Source organism: Lytechinus variegatus, chromosome 5, assembly GCF_018143015.1.
Source record: "Lytechinus variegatus isolate NC3 chromosome 5, Lvar_3.0, whole genome shotgun sequence".
NCBI lineage: Eukaryota > Metazoa > Echinodermata > Echinoidea > Temnopleuroida > Toxopneustidae > Lytechinus > Lytechinus variegatus.
The window spans coordinates 41,911,005-41,931,923 of record NC_054744.1 but is presented as its reverse complement, the minus strand read 5'-3'; the positions used below and the strand labels follow the sequence as shown (position 1 = coordinate 41,931,923).

The following is a 20,919-nucleotide window of genomic DNA, read 5'->3' as shown; positions in this document are numbered from 1 at the left end:
TCGAATTTACCCCTGTCGATGTTATCGGCGTCGAACAGAAAAAGACTGGTGTACAACCACGTTTTCACTCTTCACTATAGATGTTATTGAACTTCCGAGGTCGGTATTTTGGATTTTGAGCAGGCAGTCCAATCTAGGAAATGCTGATCACATCTATGACTGATTTGTTCAAGAAAAAAACATTTTAAAAGAAGTAAGTGAGCCCTGATAACATAACAATAAAGGGTGAAATAGAAATAGAGAGCTAACTCCCAATGAAGAAAAAAAATCGAGCCCATTGTCATTGTCACAAGCCTTGATCCAAAGTGTGTGTCACTGTTCAATCACTGGCTGAATAAATAATCGGCATAAACTGAGCAGACAATAGAAACTGTTGACAATAGGGAGTCGAATATTAGGTTGATAAACATTCATCTCGGACACATGCATATAGCTCGTCTATTGTGAAGAGTCTTGTTATACTCGTTTTCAATTCGGCTCGACCCCCTACTATACCATTGTCGTAGGCCTATGATGCAACGCATGCACTTGTGATCGGCGGAACGTTATTGATTTGATATCATTCAGAGGGAAGGCTGTATATAAAAATCATCATGTTCTGGGTACCTATCACCGTGCGATTATGACCTACGTGTTAATCTAGTATTGAATGGACTATATCGGGTTTTTTTAGTCTGGGAACAATATCTGAATAGACTCGACTAGACCGTGAAGGACGCAGTTTAATCTCGGACTTCCAGTGCTTTTTAATGAGCTATGAGCATGAAATTGTGGGTAAGTTACTATATTCTTCATTTCATATAATCTAAAACACGCAAGGATACCCTGTGCCTGTACAATCTCTAATATCAAAACGTAGAGTCAAGCACAAGAGCTTTCGCAACTCGCATAAGATAAGTGGCATGTTTCATAATCAATATCAGTTGGTTCAACCGAATGCCGAGAGTGTGTCGTTAACATTTTTCTTAGAAAGTCATGAAATCATTGTGTCATGTAAAATAAAAAAAACTCACTGTCTTCTAAGACACCAATAATTTTGTCTACGCGATTTTCGCAACTCTAAGTCTATATTATGATAATCTATATATAGTAACATTTTGATTTCATAATTATATTTACGTTATAGCATAGGACAGATTAAATTGACAACATAATCCACTCATATTCTGCCTGTTTTTTTTTGTTGGTTTGCTTGCTATTGTTATGATAGTAGCAGAATTCTTTTATTACCCTCATCCCGCTATATAAGAGGTATAAAGATGATTTTATTTGTAATGTCTTGTAAAGATGACATTCTCCTAACCCTATGAACTATCTACTGAAGATAGCGACCTCTTGAACTTGAAGATAATTTTGTCATGAGAAAAAAAATGTAGATTGGATATATTACAGTTGGCAAGATGGGGGTGAATCCAGAATTATTTCAATTAAATCATAATTAGAAATACATCTTCTTGATTTCGCTTGTGGGTTGGCGGATTTGTTCATAACTGCACTATTTTAGAAATTCATCCAGATCCAGAATCGAACTAGTTTAGTTTATTCATAGTGTGAAAGTAGGCCTATACATAGGATTATGTATAAAAAAAAAAGTGATGATGATAAGATGGTAGGGTGGTTCATGAATACATGGCATTCATTGACATAAAGGGGAAATGTGTTAAAGTTAGGAACGGGTTAAAGTCCTATTTTTGAATTTCATCGACACCGATGTTCATTTATAACTCAAACACTTGTAATTATTACAAACATTATCCATCATTTCCAAATCATTCATTGGATAATTCACCTTTTCAGTTCCTCTTTTCGCCGTCTTAATCAGTGCCTCCTGTCATTGTATTTTCCGGTGGTGTTGACATCTAAATCATCGGAGTTTGTAAACACTTCGTTTATTCTAAATCGGGGCAAAAAGCGTGACGCCTCAAAAACAAACGTGACGCATATCATGATAGCTCCTTTGAGTTAAATATGATATCCTCTTTTTACACTCGGTGATTTCTGTCGTGCATGGTGGACAAAACAAATAAAATGGGTTGTCCTTTCAACGTTGCATGACATTATTCATGGGCGTCGATCCATTTTCCAGATGGGGGGGGGGAATCCTGAATCAACTTTCCAAAGGCAAAACAAAAACAAAAAACTCACACACACATAATTATAAATGTGTATACGTATACATTATGCGCACACACACGCGCGCGCTTAATTGGATATTATTACCCCCCTGGGTTTAGCCTCGCAGCCTTTTACAGTGAGATGGCATTTCAAGGAATAAATTCCTGCCAGGTACCCATTTTCCTCACCTGGGTCGAGTGCAGCACAATGTGGGTGAATTTCTTGCCGAAGGAAATTACGTCATGGCTGGGATTTGAACCCACAACCCTCTGTTTCAAAGTCCGAAGACTAATCCACTGGGCCACAACGCTCCACAATATATATTTTCTCTTCATCCATTTCTTTCACACAATATTCAAATAAAAGAGTTGCCAAAGCTGTTGTACAGTACATGTATAACTTCACACATATATGTATATATAATGTTGCATATCCCTCCATGAACAAATCGCTTTCATGGAAAAAATCTTAGGGTTTCGTCACCCATGTCATCCTAGTTCCATATCATTCGATTTTCGACAACATCAGAAACTAATCATAAATAGGTTTATATCGCATGCTCCTTGTTTGTATACAAGTCTAATCCAATCAAAATTCCAACATCTCCGTTCAAACTTCAAAAGATAGGAGATTTGAATTCTAATGATGAAATCAAGATGTAAACACATATCAAGACCCATAATCCTAACAAAAATTTGTTGAAACTGCAAAATATTCGTTTGAACATGTTCAAAGTGTAAACATAACCCATAGAGCGTGATATAATGCGATTATAAGGATGAGAAGTGGCGAATATACTCGGATATCAATGAAAATGTAAAGCAAATATGTTCGCGTAATCGAGTTTCCAATTATCGAAATCCTAAATTCATGACCTGTAATTTCTAATTGTAAAATACCAATAACATCGTTTTAGTTATCGTATAAATGCAGTAGTCAATCCAGTCCGGATAAATAGATTGCTCAATTTTAAACTAGAAATTGTAGGGATAACAAACGAATTTCCCCAAAATCAAAATAGCATATCCTTTTAAGCTGAAGAGTTTTTGAGAAAAATTATTCAATTTCGAAGTTGAAATTTATAATAAGTTAACATTAAAGGCTTCTTGAGATCAAAATAACATATTTTTCAACGAAAAGGGTTTTGAGAAAAGATAAGATTAATAAAACTGTTCATTATGTATCTCAATTGATTTTAAACAACACCAGAATCTAAAAATAAATAGGTTTATATTGCATGCTAGTTTGTATACAAGTCCAATCCAATCAAAATTCCTACATTGCCGTACCTAATTCTGTTGAGACTTATGCGGGATCGCGATACTTCCGGAGCATCTAATAATGAAAGATTAACAACTTACAAATTTCACAGGAGATAGTTTTATACAATATTTAGTGTGAATTTTAATATTTCTTGTAGTTTACTTCATTGTTCGGTGGAGTCGAGGAAGTTATAGTGACATGGGAAGGATATGGAAAGCAGAGGTGGTTTGCTAGATCATTCTCACTTTAAATAAATCAAGTTATCGTGACCATAAAAGTAAAATTGAATTATCTGATCAAAGTTTTTGGCTCATGAGCTGTGATTTATACAGAAGCATTTTTATAGCACATTTTTCACTTGACCTCGATTTATTCAGCGATGTTAGAGCAATGCTATTACTATTATTGACAAATGCATGAAATGTCCGTGATAAACCCCCCAATTTTACGCTCCATTTAAAGAGAATGTGGCCATGATGAACAAATAATAATAAGCAAATAATAAAAACCAAATAATAAGCGAAACATTTAAAGAAGAAAAGATACACATCGTAAAATAATATTGTACGAGATGCTGGCTGTCAAATCTTTTCTAGTTTGGTAGTGGTGTAAAGCGTAATAGTCCGTGTCGATTGTGATTCATTTTAAGTCGTTTCATGCCCCATTTCAACTGAATGATTTTTGCAATAAGTATTTTGATAATGATTTTATTTTTATCATTTCTGTATACGGCATCCATCGAAAAATATTTGGGACAGCTGATGAATATAGGTATTTTTTGTCTATGTTTTGAATAGTATATGCGTTGGATTGTTTGTTTTTTGGCAAGGATGTCGCTATTTTTGCTGGAATTATCCAGAGAAAATAATGACACTGGTCACTATATAACTGTTTGATTGTTGATTATACAGAAACTATTTGTGTTTCTGTATAATCTACTTATTCCGAAATCATATCAAAGTGTTTAGAAAAGGAAATCCGAAAATGAGATGCATGTAGAGTCGGAATAGATATGTTTATAATTAACCAATGTCATATGGAAGCCATACTGTTAAACCAATGTCTTGCTATCTATCCACCAATTTGCCTTTCAGAAGCACTATATACCCTTTATTGTTTATGATTATTTTGTGTTTTTCCACTCTGCTATTTACAAAATAGAATATTTGGGAGGAAAAAAATATTGTTTCACGTTTCAACAAAACTCAGTATTTGCTCCTCTCTCTCATAGCTTTTTTTTCTTCAACTATATTGTTTGAGAGCACGTTCGAGTAAAGTGTATTTACCTAATCAACAAACATACCATCGTGATGAAATGACAGGTCCTTTAATATTGGCGCCCTTAAACCCTTTACTACAATGGAGAGAATTTTCTATTTTCTTACACACGAACTTCTACGTTCCCAATTATATGACCCACCTTTCCATTAGCTCATTGACTTCTGTATTCCGTAGATGAACGAAGCAAAAAAAATCACCCCGCCGATATGCGCCCATGCACTTATTATTTTTTTCATTTCTTTATTCTTGAGGGAAAATTTTTATATTTTACTCTTGTTTTCATCTATTTTTAAACTAAAAATAAAGCTGGGAATTTACAAGGTGCGGTCGACTATCGATCTCCGATTTCCGTGTATCATGCTTGCTCTCGCCCCCAATAAACTTTCATATCGTGTCTATTAAATAAACTACCGACTGACTAACTTGTTTTCAATAGGCATACAGCACGCAAACATTTTGGGGCATGTGACCCGTTTCAAAAAGATATACAGGTACATCAACGTTGTGATCTTCATTCAACTTCACTATCCGGGATGAAAATATTGATACTAACCAAAATAATGTTCATACATCATTTAGACTCCGATGATTCACAAACATAATGATGAAATGAATTCAGACTAAACTGTACCACTAGAGGTATACATTTGCACCCATAATTTCTATACCATACAGAGCCCAATCGGTTGTTCATGAATAAATATGCAATCTAATTTCAAAAGTAAGTCATGGTTACTATAAATACGTTTAGGTCTGGTAACCATTTTGAGATTCATTGAGATAGAACGTAAATAACAATTCAAAGAAATCTACTGAGTCCATCGAAGGGTGAGCTATATGTCTCTTAAGATTCTTTCCCAGACAATAACAACGTTACGCTTGGGATATGGTATACTTTCCTTCACGATTCTTTGGACGGTTGTTTTCCTTCAAAATAACAAGGAGATTCAATCTCTCTCGACCTCGCAGTCCAATAATTGGATCTATATGAAATATACGTCAGTACTCTGTCAATAAAATTGTATACAGATCTCGAAGGAGGCATATTTGTTCACATTCGTGGTATAGGGAAGACGTGTTATTCTAGAAGTGTCTAATTTGTAATACTGACGAGCTTTTGGCCTGAGGACAGAATTAAGTGAAGTAAGTATTAATAGCTGACTTGATAAAACATTTCTTTTACTATCATTTCCCACCCCTCCCTTTCTCAGAAGGCAATATAAATTAGCTTATCATATAAGGAGAAAGTGAAATCTTTAATGATTATCTCTCTTTGATATCTAATTAGTTACATGGGAAAATCAAGAAATCATTATCAACTTGTAGCACGATTGGGTTTGGGTTTTTATGCATGATTTTTTTCCCGCGTCCAAATTAGTTTTCAGTCAACGAAACGATTATATCTACATGTACCTTTTTGTTTTTACTTTTTGTGTTATTTCATGGATTTTGTGGTAGGCATAAGCCTACAATTTATTCGGATTCGGTTTTCATAATAAGGGTGTTTTGAAAAATTGGTTGATTGTGTATGAATTATTCTTATTTTGAATTGTTATCAGTTCAGTGAGAATTTTGAGCATTGAAAATAAACATCTTTACCAGCTTGGGTGACTTTAAGCAACTTCTATTTATTTATTTTAATTAGCAAATACGGACGCAACCCCTACACACATTCACTTAAAGCTCATTAGATTGCTTGTACTTTTTTGCGACCACGCCCCAAGGAGGTATTGGTATTGGTAGCAACTGACTCAAAGCAAAACGTGCACAGAGTACATTGGATTCCCTTAAAGGTATTGTTTAACTTTGTGAGCAGCCTATTTAAAAAATTCTCAAACCAAGATGAAACATGTGTACAAGTGCAAGTATTAGAACTAATAAACCCTGAAAACAACCATTATTGAGAATGAAAAGCTAGAACTACAAGGCAAACCCCAATTTTGTAAATAGGCGTCTTATAGACGCCTAAATAGTACACATAAGTATATGGGATGAAATTAAGATGGTGTTTCCGGTCACTTTGTATTTCAATTTTTTAAGCACTAAATAATTATTTTCAAACGCAATTTTTTCTGTGCTTTATTTTTGTAACATATCACAGACACAGGTGACAAGTGTAACCTTCTAGCTCAGATTTTCTAAAATCAAACCAATGTTAACCAATCACTTTAACATCTGTTGATGTTTTTCCTCTACACAACTGAATTCAAACTCTTCCCGGGGGGGGGGGCAATCAATGATCAAGTTTGAAAGATTGTATATAATATGATATACAGAGAAGGGAGGATTACGGACATTTTCACGCAGTGTCCTATGCATAAAAATCAACATTATAATCGCATGGATAATAATATTATGTGGAATAAATAGTACAGTCATTTTTATTGATCTAAAATGCCAACTAAAAGTCATTCTGCTATCGGTCATTGACTTTTTTTCTTGTATACTGTTAATTTACAGCTTTTACTTATCTCTTGTTTTGTTATTTTTTTATACTTGGGCAGAACTCTCAATTGTAGAGGAGTCTTATACTGAATATACCCTTGTACTTGAAACGGAATAAAAAAAAAGATAAATATATAAATTACTTTATTAATATTAGGCTTTCATTTTATTCACAGTAAGAAGGCTATAATGTGGAGCTGTATACTTTGTATAATTTCATAATAGTGATACTTGTATCCTCCTCAAGCCCCGTAGGCAGGGGCTTAAAGGAGAATGAAACCATTGGAACAAGATAGCTTGTGTAAAAACAGAAAAATCAAAGAAACAGATTAACAAAAAATTGAGAAAAATCGGACAAACAATGAGAAAGGTCATGAGCATTTGAATATTGCGATCACTAATGCTATGGTAGCAAATTGGCAATGCAACAAAGATGTGTGATGTCACTTGTGAACAACTCTCCCCATTACTTTAGTATATTTCACTTGAATTGCCTCTTTTATCACATCTATCCATAGATCATGTGTTCTTTCTATACATGAGGGCATGTAATACATATTTCTTAAGAATACATCATGGATAGAGAGTTTGTATCATCATAAGAAAAAGCAAAAAGAGACATTTTGAGGGTATTTTACAGTCCACCAAAGGGAAAGTTGTTCATCAGTGACATCACACATCCTTGTCGCATTGCCAATGGGAGGATCTCCATAGCATTAGTGATTGCAATATTCAATTGCTCATAACTTTTTCATTATTTGTCCGATTTTTCTCAAACTTTCTTTATTCTTATTCTTTGATTTTTTTGTTTCTACACAAGCCTATTTGTTCTAAAGGTTTCATTCCGCTTTAAGTAATATGGGGTTCGATTCCTTTTCTTCCGTGCATGCTCAACAAATTGACAAGCAAAAAAATGGTCATCAGTCACCGAGCCACCCCCCCCCCCCCCCGATACGGGCTTGACACTTGCTTCAAGGTTTAAAAAAATAGTATATTGCATTAAACGCCTTGAGAAATTGACTTCAGTATACAGAGGTTTCATTCCTGCGTGTTTTATGAATAATGTTAGAAGTCCTTTTGTACCTTACAACAGTGTGAGCCACATCGCATTGTTGATGTCTCTTTATTTGATTGCTTTGTTCAATTCAATGTCATATTTTCTTTAAACACCTTAGAAGCACACCTCGCTCCCTCCCTCTCACGGTGCCTCGATAGTTCATAAAACTGCAAAGAAAAGTTATCATGGTTATATAGGCACGGGTTTACCAACGGCTTGGGAATGACGAAATAAATTGATTTCTCCGTCGTTTTGATGACAAATCTAAATATGTCTTTGTTGAAATAGGCAAGTAATGAGCATTAAATCTATTTACACGATTTTTGGTTGTTGCAATTACAGTATTAAAAATCAAACGAAAAGAATGTTATCGGAACACTGAGCCGAATCGGGTTCCCATTTGGCAATCATCTGTTTTACTTGTGAAATAAAAAAAAGAGCAACCGTTTCATTCGATCTCCATTTCTATTGAATTATGGGTTATTTCGGTTGACCCTTCTTGATGCACAATATCCATGTTTTGTGAAAAAAATCGTAGTGCCGTTCTGCCTTTACGCAAAGTTTTGCTACCAGGGGGCAGCTTTCACAAAATCGATGAATGGCTTTTTGATGTTTACCCTTACACCCCCCCCCCCCCCACAACTCGGGAATAGAATAATACCCTGACAGTTTCTTAGCTAATGTACTACTTCTTATTGTATTTAGGTCTGGTACGAGCCTTTGTTTCAAGGTAAAAAAAAACATATATTTGCAATTTTGTACTCGAGTTCCTTCCATTTCAATCTACAAAACCAATTAAAACATTCGTAATCAGCTCAGTCGCTTTGATTTATCATTCAACAGTTTAGTCTTGAAAAGTTTTGCATTGTTTGTTCCCAACAGAAAAAAAATCACTTGGTGCAAAGTGACCCAGATCCAAATTAGACCCTTGACAGACTCTACTCCGAATTGATTCGGCCCTATATCACGGACCAAACTCAAAACCGACGGACTCAGAACTTTACTCAGCGGATCGAAATTCATCTTGTTGTTTTTCCCCACTAAACCAGCAGATTGGTTTATCCGATGTTTTTCGAAAGAGACACCAACAAAAAAGAGGATTAACGTGCCATGCAGGATGCGAACCAGGGATGAAGGAGTTCAACATGTTTTTTCGCCTTGCGTGTGAAAAGTAATACCGCCATAAATGATAACTACTCAAGAGGAAAATGTGATAAATTGAAATATGGCAAATTATGGCGACAATATGCTTGTCGTAGTAGAATAGTTCTTTATCTGTTAGTTATTCATTGTCACATTTTGTTCAATGGAGAGATTTAAGGCAGCCGATACAAAGAGAATCATAAAAAAAGATTGAAGATCAAAGACCCCACACGGACCTGTTTTTCTCATGTTTTCTAATCACTAATCTCACCCCTCTCTCTCTCCCTCCCTCCCTCCCTCTCTCCCTCCCCCCTTCCTTCCCTCCCTCCCTCGATCTATTTTATGTTGTCACAAATCTGACTATATAACGTTTACTTGATTCTTAAACTTTCATGTGTAAAAGGGAATGAAAAGTATGTATTGTTCAATTGTTTTTTGTTACTTCAGACAATACAGAATTTTCTATATAAAAATGAATATCTTGCATACTTTATATCCACTCCCCAAGAATATTCTCTTTTATGTAGGCCATTCGAAGATTATTTGCTTATTCCAGTTTTCGAAAAAGTTACAATGTGTACACGCCCAAGTGGAGTGCAAGTTTTATGTGAACTATGGAACGCTAACACAACATGTAATTTGGACAATAGATTTTATTTTCCAACACCAAGCAGTAACTCTTGTTGAAGTAAAAAAAGTTTGGCTCGAAATATCGGCTACGCACTGCTAAACACGAAGGACGGGGGAGATACAAGCTTTTTTTTTGTAATTGTTTTTATATGAAGTTATGCAAAAAAAAAATTAAGAAATTTATGAAATGGAACAAAATATATGTTTATGTGAATGTATATGACCCGATCATCAATCATTGCTAGCGTCAAATCGGGTTACATGTATATTACATGTAGGCCTATATATTAAATATATAATGAATGTATATCGATACATCCGAGCATTAAAAATGGGCTTTATTACCAAATTATTACAATATTGCAAGCATTAATTAATAAGCAATTAATATTGTCAGGGTAGCATGACTCATCTGTATATTTCAGTTTTAATCTTATATATTTATTCTCCAGAATTGACACATTGCAAACAGGGAAATCCAAATCAAAAAATGAGGGTGTATTTGCTATACCACCATCGACATTTCGTCATCAATGCCATTTTATTAATTTTGTAATATCTGAGGTGAGGAAATTCGTTATTATACTGCGACCTTGGTTAAGAAAACTTTAATTCGTGATTAGGTAAATAATTTATTGCATTAATCTTCCTTTTGCAATAACCACACAATAATTATTTTCACACGACTTCCTTTTTGTAACAATTCGCAATAAACCACGATAACCGAACTACTGCCTACTCTTATTCCTATATATCAATTACATCCATTATGGAGAAGTTGATTTTTTTCATATTCATGGTTATTTTGATGGTTTTGATGATATACAATTCTTGGTAAAAACTATAATAGTTGTACTGGAAGAGAGCAATGCAATTTATTAAATAAAATGATCTGAGAGGGTATATTCGTCGAAAAGAAAACACAAAAACAATTCCTCATCAGTCATGGTATTAACCGCAAAAAAGTATATAGCTGACGATTTTTTGTATAGATTTTACTAGTATTTTGTTTTGCGAATTGGTCGGTTAGACTGGTAAATATACATAAAACGATTTGTACATATTTTCACATGCATCAAATATATTTTTAAATTGACTGTTTGTTTTGGTCAAGGAAGTATTTGATAAAAATATTTGTAGTTTTGAAGAATAGTAGGTGAACAATGATAATTGTTAATTTATTTTGTGCAATTTCTATTATAACTGCACATAGGCCCTAGAAATTATATAGCAAACAGAAAACAACGATTAACAAGATAAACAAAAGTTTCTCAATTAATTGAAAACTTTCTTGGAAAAGGTAAGTTTTCAGTTTTGTTTTGAAGAAATCGACATTATAATGAAAATATATTTATTATACACTACTTCTGTTATGACTTATTCATCTATTCTAAATCTATGTTATGAACGGTGTAGCCAAAGTTATGACATCGTTTCCACCAATCTAATATAGATTCACTTCTTCCTTATTACTTCTCCACTGATGATTAACCCCGCTATTGTTTCTCTTTTTATGGTAAATGGCTCTGTCTAGATTGCTAACAATGAAATTGTCCGCATGGAGGAATAAATCGATTTGTCCCAATCGAAATCAGGAAACGTTTACATCGATATGAACGAATTGCGTGTCTGTAAATAAATGAAAAGACCATTGTTTAACTGGTTCAGGTGCTGCTATCGTAAAGATCAGTCCCATGCAGTCTCTTAGTTTCTCTCATCACTGCATGACAACGAAGAAAAGATATTAAATTTTATAGATTATGCTTGCATCAGTTGGTATGCCTATTAATTTAGCATACACATAAATTATAGTTGTCTACTGGACTCAACTATTTGCGCTGGTATCACAAAATCAAGTGAATTATAGAAAATGTGAACTTTTTTGGAGAGCGGGAAGTCGGTATAGATACATTGCCACACCTTGTAAGAAATCAAAGGGGAACAAACAAAAATTTATATCTTGGGGGATCTGTGTTGAAATTCTCAGTAGTTCATTTTTTGCTTTGGGCCTTTGTTTTCGGTCATCAACCAGACGGTGATAATCTAGGGCATTTGATGAACCCAATGGATCAAAAGCATGATCACAGGGGAGCCGGGATTGGGCTGTTGGGGGTCTCTCGCATTTAGGTAATCATACAATTCGAAAGATTTTAGAGCCTTTTCACACGTGAATCGTGAATCATCATTATAATGAGGATTGCAGTTCGTCTTTAGAATCATCGGTTCTTTCATACGCTCACTCGAAAATTGTGATTTGAATTTGAATTCTTAAGCGAAGGCGGTATGTGCCATTGATGACTTGTCATTCAAAGCACTGCATCTCAAATACGAACTACGATGAGTGCATAACCGTTGTATTATCTACGGACGTGCTTGAAAGGTCATGTAAGCTCCCCCCCCCCCAGAAAAAAAATGGTGTTTTGGGGGTCAAGCCTTTCACATGCAAAATTATTAACGTAATTTGAGTAAAACTTACATCCTTTCCTGGAATTTACCTCCAGAGTAGAATTTGAATTCGTGATTGTGATTATCGTTCGTGATTCTGTTTTAGTTTGGTTTCACATGTGCTGAAAATTCGTCATTAGCCTTATTTTTCACATCATCATTCAAATTGCGATATTTTTTTACCGTGTGAAAGGGCGATTAGAAGAAAATAATGAAGGAGGGTACATAATCCTCTTCTCGATCAACCTTTCAGTTTTACCCCGTGGTTCCTTTTCTCTTTTCCCTTCTCTATCAATCGATGGGGCACATATTTCTGCACTTGTACCACCCCCATTGTAGTGATCGTCCCTTATACAGCTACATCACTATAAAAAAAATGAGACCTTTATATCTGCGTCTCTGTTCAAATATTGAAAAGAATATTGTACACTACTTTTAATCAATGTCGACTGACTGAGTCATTATGTGCGTCGCCATTTTTTCCTTCAATTTTATTTAACAGTCCCGCTTATTTCCTCGTCTTTTCAGTTTATGATAATACATTCCTGTGTAAGATATCTGTTGGAAATACGTGCTTTGAACACCCTGCATTTGAGATTGGGCGTTACCTTTAAAACGTCATAAAGTTGCTAGACTCACTGAAAGGAAACATCATTTATGACAAGTTATCTCCCATGGAACAATGCCGACTATGCATGCAACGATGCCCATCCTAACGAATAAAAAATTGTGTTTTGAGTATGCGCATGCGTGCTTGTAGAAGCAGCTCGACAAACAAGGATCTCGTCAGAAATAAATACCAATACTTATTTACTTGAAACTCATACTCAGAAAACTCTGATTTCGTATATACCCAGTTGAAAATTTGCTAATTAACATGACATTTTGGTTGGAACCGAAAGTACATGTAAGGCTGATAACGGAGATGATCGATTTGAATATATCAATTTATTGGTATAAATCTACTGCTTGAATAATAGAGGGATTCCATTTTGCCAACTATATCATATTTATTTTCAATCCTAGGACCAAAAAATAATTTTAATTTGTTTTCACGATCGTTTAGAATTCTTACATTTTTTTTCGCATGATGTGACTATTTTGTCTTTAATACTGTTCCCTTTGCAGGATCAACCTCCGGATGAGCTTTCAGATTTAACATTGGCAAGGAAGTGAGGATACCTTCAGACTTTACCATGTCTGTAGTTCTTCTACCCATCTTAGACTCCAAACCAGAGATGAAGAATACCATAAACAACAATGAGCCAGGCACAAGCGACGAGGAGGTCATAATATTCCGTGGATCAGGCCATTCCGACCTGCTCATGAAGGGACTGTGCGATCTCTGGAAGGATAAACAGTTGACCGACATTGTTCTTAAGGTTGATAACAGAACATTCCCTTGTCATCGAAATGTCCTGGCTGCAGTAAGTCCCTACTTCCACCGGATGTTCTGCTCAAACATGCAGGAGAGCAAGTTATCATCAGTGTCTTTGAAAGGTATCAGCGCAGACAGTGTTGCCCTTATCCTGGACTTTGCGTATACCTCAGAACTGTCTTTCACCCAACAGAATGTTCCTCTTATATTGGAGGCTGCAGATATGTTACTTATGACTTCCGTCAAAGAAGGATGTGTGGACTACATGGAAAAGCTTTTGCATCCTTCCAACTGTCTAGGAATCTATACCTTGGCAGAAAGGTTCAGTTGTGACGAACTCGCTGAGAAGGTGTGGAAGTTTTCAGTCCGGAACTTCAGATCTGTCAGGAAGCATCCCGAGATTCTTGATCAGTCATTCGAGATGATTGATAAGTACCTATCCACCGATAACCTTGTGATCTTGGACGAAGAAGAAGTGTTCGAGACGATCATTGCCTGGGTCAACCACAGCCGAAAGATGCGATTAAACTACCTCAAGCAACTATTATCGCACGTCCGTGAACACCTCTTGCCCACAGAGTACTTGGTAGATAAGGTGCTCTCTCATCCACTCTTAACGAAATCGGAATCGCTGTCTATGACCATCGAAGTAACTGCCCGACATCGTGCAGCTTTGAATTACAATGTACCTCGATTACGGTCTCGTTCACGTCGTGTGGTGCTCGTAGTCGGGGGCATCGGCCCGGCCAACATCAAACTGACTGAGGTGAAATACTTCGATCCCGTCGACCGCCGTTGGTCAACATTTTCCCATCTTCCGTTTGACTCTGAGCCAGTATCATGCGTCACCGCGGTAATAGATGATGTTTTCGTGATGGGATCAAGGGGTTCGTTCATTGTCCATCGGGCGGAAGACTCCCAATGGGTTGATCTTCCTAGTCTTCCTCCAGAGCGGGTTCGACATCGGGTGGCGTGTACGTCTTCTGAAGACGGCAATTTATATTTCGTCGGCGGATTCGACGGTGTACAGAGAGTTCGACTGGTGGACAGATTCGACACAAAAAACAACATGTGGCATGAGGTAAGCTCGAGGTTTGAAAGTTTCTGAAACAGGCTTTAAGGAGAATAATAAGCATCGATATCCCCATTTATCTCATAAATTAACATTTAAATTGATATTAAACGTGTTTATCAAACAATTTTCATGTCAATTTGATTGAAACGGATTTTTTTAACACAGATTTTACTGCAACTTTTCTGGATTCATTAAATGCATGCATACCTTACTTTGGCACAAATCTAAATCTAATTTAACATCTCAGAAAAGAATACCCCCTGATTACTCAAGCGTAATCACACATCACATGAAAATGATATGGAAGTATCTGGAAGAAAATACTCTAGGACAAATGTGTTGATGATGATTTTTTTTTCACTTTAATTGGCAGTTTTCGAGGTGTACTATTTTTCCTGACTTACTCTGTATAAAAAAAATCTTCCTTGACAGTATAAAATCCGTGTAAACTTGTAAAGATTGAACTATTTAAACATTCATAGAAACTGATTTAGACAGAGCTTGGACTCTCGATTCTTCAGAGTAGATTTTAATTTACAAGCGCATGATAACAGAATGAGTGTCGAGATAAATAAAGTCATGCATGGTCTTTATAATCAGAACGTAAAATTGGGTGCCCAAATTTGATGAGGTCAGTGTCACAGATATTGTCTTGAATATTGTCTAGAACATTCACTGTTGCATCCTCAATGGAATGGAACAAGCTCCCTCTTGCAATAAGACAATCCCCAACAATCAAGTCTTTTAAGAAGTCACTCAAAACTCTCTTGTTCTAAGCAATTGCCTTTATTCAATATGTCATTCTGATTTTCGTTTGTATCTTTTATATGTTAATTGAAATTGTGAGCGCTTTGGGCCATTTGGGAAAAGCGCGTTACAAATGTTGAGTATTATTATTATTATTATTATATGAAATAAATGCAGTATATTTCTTGGGATTCGGTTCATTGTATTTGTTATATATAACCAATACATTTCAAACGAGGCATGGCGTATTAATTCTTATGATTCGATATTATAGTTTTATCTATGATGAAACTAAACGACCAGTCCGGCACTGTTGAATGAATGTCATTCTTTCTTTTCAACGAAATTTGATGGGCTGGTTATTCATCCAACACAAAAGATTTTTTTCCTGTTTCAATGTCTATCACACCGTGAAGCTTACCACACTACCACGGCCCACCCTTCCTACAATTTTAATAGAGTTGTAATAGCTTCGATGAATTTCAGAATGTATCTGAAAGGATAAATTAAATAGATACTGATAAATTACGCCAAAAAATACTTTGAAGTTTTGTTTTGATAAAGTCTTCAAAGCATGATTTTCTTGGAAACGTCATTGCTGTGCATTTATACATTAACATCCTGGATATGACTCATGACTCTGTAAAGATATTTATTTTGACAATTCTTTGATATTTGACCGCCACATTATTATACGATGCGGTAGTTTTGTTTGGTCGAGTCAGTCGAGTCGATAAACAACAAGTGAATGAAAGATAAATAAAGTTTCCAATTACCAACACTTCCTACCTTTCTGGTGGGACAAAATTTCACCAAAATACCAATCTATGTGAGACATTTTGATGCAAAAGGGCAAGGTGCAAGGGCATCCTTGCGAGATGTTGCAAGTGCAAATCACGAGCTCAAACTTGTGGATAATTCATGTCGCAAGACATGAAAATTAAACATTCCGAGTAGTGTTTGTAATCATGAAAAAGATGTGCATCTAAGTGATTCATTAAGGGAGCGCGAAGCACGAGCTGTACATTTGTGATATTCCAAACTAAAAATTTGATATTCTAAGCATTTTTTTTGTAATCAGGAACAGAATGAGTACCTTACAAAACAATAATTGATGCCAGTACGAAACGCGAGCCAAAACACTGTGATATTCCAACCTGAAAACTGAAAAATTCTAAGCATATTGTAACCATGAAAGGAATGAGTCCCCTTATACTAAACAATAATTGATGCGAGCGTGAAGCGTAAGCCAAATATTTTGTATTATTCTAACCTGAAATGTATGATTTTACTTTAAAAAGGGTATTTCATTTTGAAATATGGCACATTCCATTTAAAAATGCATTTTCCATACTGAGCCATGTTTTGGGTACCTTACTAAACAATAATTGATTCGAGCGCGAAGCGCGAGCCCCCCCCCCCCCCCCCCCCCCCCCCCATGTGATTTTCCAAACATAAAATATATTATTTTTTACTTTGGAAAAAGTATTACATTTTTAAAGAAAGTTTACTTTTTTTTCTATGGTGATTTTTTTTTTTTTTGGGGGGGCAAGTGCCCCTGCCCCATCGGATCCTCCGCCCCTGGCATTAAACTAGTATCACAACAGGGTTGTGCGTCACTTTTTTATGATCCTCTTGCAGCGTTGTTTATTACTTTAACGTAAGCTTCCTCAAATTTAATGATCCATATCTCATGAAAAATTAAAATCAGTGACAGTGCGCCGCGTTTTGGAGCGGTTAGAAACTTTGTTATAGCAAATATTGATAAACACTGTGAATAACACCTTTGTGTCATTATACACGGAGGGTTGATCCATTGTCCCAATTTCAAAGATGTGGTATACAATTGAAAAACAGATTGTTATATCGTGTGAAAAAGATCATATTGATAATTATTAGAATGGGAAATTGGAAATGAAAAACAACATATGTTTCATCACCATGACTTCAAATTGCACAAGAATTATCCTGAATACAGATCAATACGTTAATGAAATAGTTTGATGTTACACTTCAATTTTTTTCCTCATTACGTTTGCTTGATATTGGCATTTCCCCGCTTCGTCAATGCATTCCTACTCTATATTATATAGATAAAAAATTTGATTATTGTTATTTTCATTAGTTTTATCAATATCGTTTTTCTCATTATTGTTCAATATTGTAGTTGTTCTTATTGTCATTATTGTTACTAATTTTATATTTTCTTGTTGGTACTATTTAACAGCTTGAGCCCATCCCTATTGCAGTCAGCTCACCAAGCACCGTTATCTTCGGCAACAAACTCTACGTCTTTGGAGGCGCCCTTGCAAACGGTACCGCAACCGACCTCGTTTACAGCTACGATCTCGACGACGCGTCCAGTCACCGATCATGGGAGGCTTGTAACCCGATGCCGCACGCTTTCTCCGGCATTACGGCAGTCGTCCTCGAATCCTACGTCTACATCGTCGGGAGTGTGTCGACGGTGGTGCACCGGTACAACCCCGTAGAAGATTCGTGGAGTCAGGCTGAGAACATGGCAGAGACACATGCACTATGTGGTGCGACGGTGTGCGATGGAAAGATCTACGTGATGGGAGGGGAGAACCAACCAAATTCGCCGATCAGTGAAGTCGAGGGCTACGATCCGACCACGAATCGTTGGAGACCGTCACAAAACCTCCCTTATCCTATCAGGTTGCACGGCTGCGCTACGGTCATTAAGAGAATATGATCGTAGCTGGAAGCTCGATTTCTGTGAGCGTTTTTATTGCTCGTTAACCTGATGTCCTTCTGAAACAACTCAATCACAGTCAAATCCTAAAGCGACTCGAAGCTAATACTTATGACTATAATGACTGATTGTTTAGAGAAAGAAGGTTTATTGCAGAAGTCGATCAAAAATTGACAGCTATGTATCGCTTTCTGTCGTGTCTGTATTAGTTCCATAAATCATTTTCAAATTCCATTGATTCTTATCTATAAAATACAAATATGTGAAAAATAAAAATAGCAAACAGATTAATTTACCATGTTTATCACTTTTTTTATAAACGTCGTCATTAACGTCACTTTAGCTTGAAATTACATTTGTTACTGTTCAATTTCAATTAATCATTTTGATCACCATGTAGAGGCAATGATGACGTGAATAAATTAGTCATCGGTCCGTCCTCAAAATAAATGAGGCATGTGAAGCAAGTCAATTTGACAACCACATCGAGTTGTTCTAATGTCAGTCTTGTGGTTACAATTATTACAATTGTGTGTAGTGATTATCGCTATTTTCATAATTATTTTCATGCATTCTTGTGGTTTTGGTGAACCTCACAGACGTTGTTCGATAGTATTTTAAAATATATAAATATAAATTATTGTGTTTCTCAAATAAGCGTGAATGTTTGATGGAGTTGAGGGATATTTTCATTTATTTTCGGTGGGGAAGCGACAGTGAAAAATATTAGGTATATCATTTACAGTACTTAAAAGGAATTTTTGTGTTTTATCTTCACTGCGTCAGATTAGATTGTGACAGGGCTTCCGTTTTTCGTTTTGTTTTGTTTTTCTTTCTCGCATGGCTACTAGCTTCACATGTGAAAATTGAATGTTCTGTAATTTTGCAAATGACAAAATATGTATTAAAAACTATCAGATAAAATATCGTATGTATAAGCAGACAAGAGCGCATGCATTATTTCCTCTATAGACTCGATTGTCGAGTGCAATGACGTAATTAGAATGACGGTATTAACGTTTTCAATTTCAAATTACCTTTGCTCTCAACAATAATTGCACACATTCAATGAGTGGTAGAAATAATATTAAAAATTCAGCCCGGCATTTCAGTTAGTTCGCTTCATATAAGTAATTCAATTTGAATTAATGCACTTTCGTGATGATGGATGGTTGGGATGGGGCTGAAACTGCATGCCTCCAATTTCAACTGAAATATCTAAAATGTAATTTCATTCAGTCAACGTCTAATCGAATTCCTTTGAATATATATAAATTATCTTTTGCCAATCTGAAACATGAAATTAATAGACGATTTCATTAAATGAGATTGATTGGTTACACTTTCTGTTTGCTCTCCGATTTCAGTTGAGTAGTTGTAGATACGATGTAATTACATTGTCGCAAATAATAATTGATATGTATATTTTTTTAAATATTTTTGAAGAATTAACTGGCGTATATCAAAGTATGTTGCCCAACATTTTAAAGAGTGTATGATATCATGGATTTAGGCCAATGTGAATCAGACTAAGTCCGTGGCCTCCTCGGGTCTTTGGTAATTAAAGCCATATTTCCTTGGACCATATTAATTTTGGACGAAATACAAAGTCGTGTATAAACTTAACTTTCTATTAATATGTTTACCGATAGCAATACAGGTTTTATAAATAGATTATCAATTATAATATAATAAAAAAAATGATAATAAAGTGATTTTATATTAACTACTTATTAATTGCATAAGCTTGTTGATCATGTGGTTGGCTTTATTGATTTAGGCCCTATTTGTTCATTTATTCATCACTATGTTTATTCGTCTATGAACATGATGAACAGATTCTACTATAATTATTCTTTCAATATTCCTTCATTGCTTATTTTGGGGCTTGGTTTAATGGTTGATAACCAAGTACTTGTTTCTTTGGTCGGTTTATTGATTGATTGATTTGTGATTGATTGAATAATTAACTTGTGATTGATTGATTGATTGATTGATTGATTGATTGATTGATTGATTGATTGATTGAATGAATGAATGAATGATTGATTGATTGATTGATTGATTGAATGAATGAAATGATTGATTGATTGATTGATTGATTGAATGAATGAATGAATGAATGAATGAAGGAATGAATGAATGAAATGATTGATTGATTGATTGATTGATTGATCGACCGATCGAATGGTGAACAATTGGTTGATTGATTCATTCATTATTTGTTTATTTATTTATTTATTCATTAATTTATGTATTCTTTTATTCATTAATTTTTGTTTAGCCAATATACACATTACATCAAATATTAACCTAATGCATTTATCATTTTCTAATTATTCTGAAATATAACATTGTTTGCACGGTTTTAAAGACTTTTGACAGGCCCTTGTCTGCTACTAGCGGGTTTGGGAAATAAGAGAAATTTCGCTGTTAATCCATCTTTTAAAAAATCATTGTTTAAACGCGGTTCCTCCATAACTACCTAAGGCTGATTCAAAGGAGACCCGATGAAGTTATATCGTAAAATAAAATTGAACGTAGTTGTGAAAAAAATCAATTTCCGCAGCCTTAAAAAATAATTTTATTACTAATAAAAATTTTATTCACTACCTGTGATGGCT

At 35.2% G+C, this 20,919-nt stretch overlaps 1 protein-coding gene across 2 annotated transcripts; it reads left to right on the top strand.

The window, feature by feature from the left end:
• The first annotated feature begins 310 nt into the window (after nucleotides 1-310).
• On the top strand, nucleotides 311-20,024 carry LOC121416192 (kelch-like protein 24). 2 transcript variants are annotated; one of them, XM_041609683.1, is made up of 3 exons: nucleotides 311-774; nucleotides 13,508-14,838; nucleotides 17,807-20,024. In XM_041609683.1, the coding sequence occupies exons 2-3, from the start codon at nucleotides 13,576-13,578 to the stop codon at nucleotides 18,293-18,295; spliced, it is 1,752 nt and encodes a 583-aa protein (XP_041465617.1). In that variant the 5' UTR covers nucleotides 311-774; nucleotides 13,508-13,575; the 3' UTR covers nucleotides 18,296-20,024. The 2 variants fall into 2 exon arrangements, with proteins under 2 accessions (XP_041465617.1, XP_041465620.1); XM_041609686.1 differs by lacking the exon at nucleotides 311-774 and adding an exon at nucleotides 5,777-5,802.
• Nucleotides 20,025-20,919: the final 895 nt, after the last annotated feature.

Bases quoted from the DNA above. Each gene is read 5' to 3' on its own strand.
- LOC121416192 (XM_041609683.1), top strand. From the start codon at position 13,576: ATGTCTGTAGTTCTTCTACCCATCTTAGACTCCAAACCAGAGATGAAG. The intron at 14,839-17,806 runs GTAAGCTCGAGG...ACTATTTAACAG, and splicing joins AAAACAACATGTGGCATGAG to CTTGAGCCCATCCCTATTGC.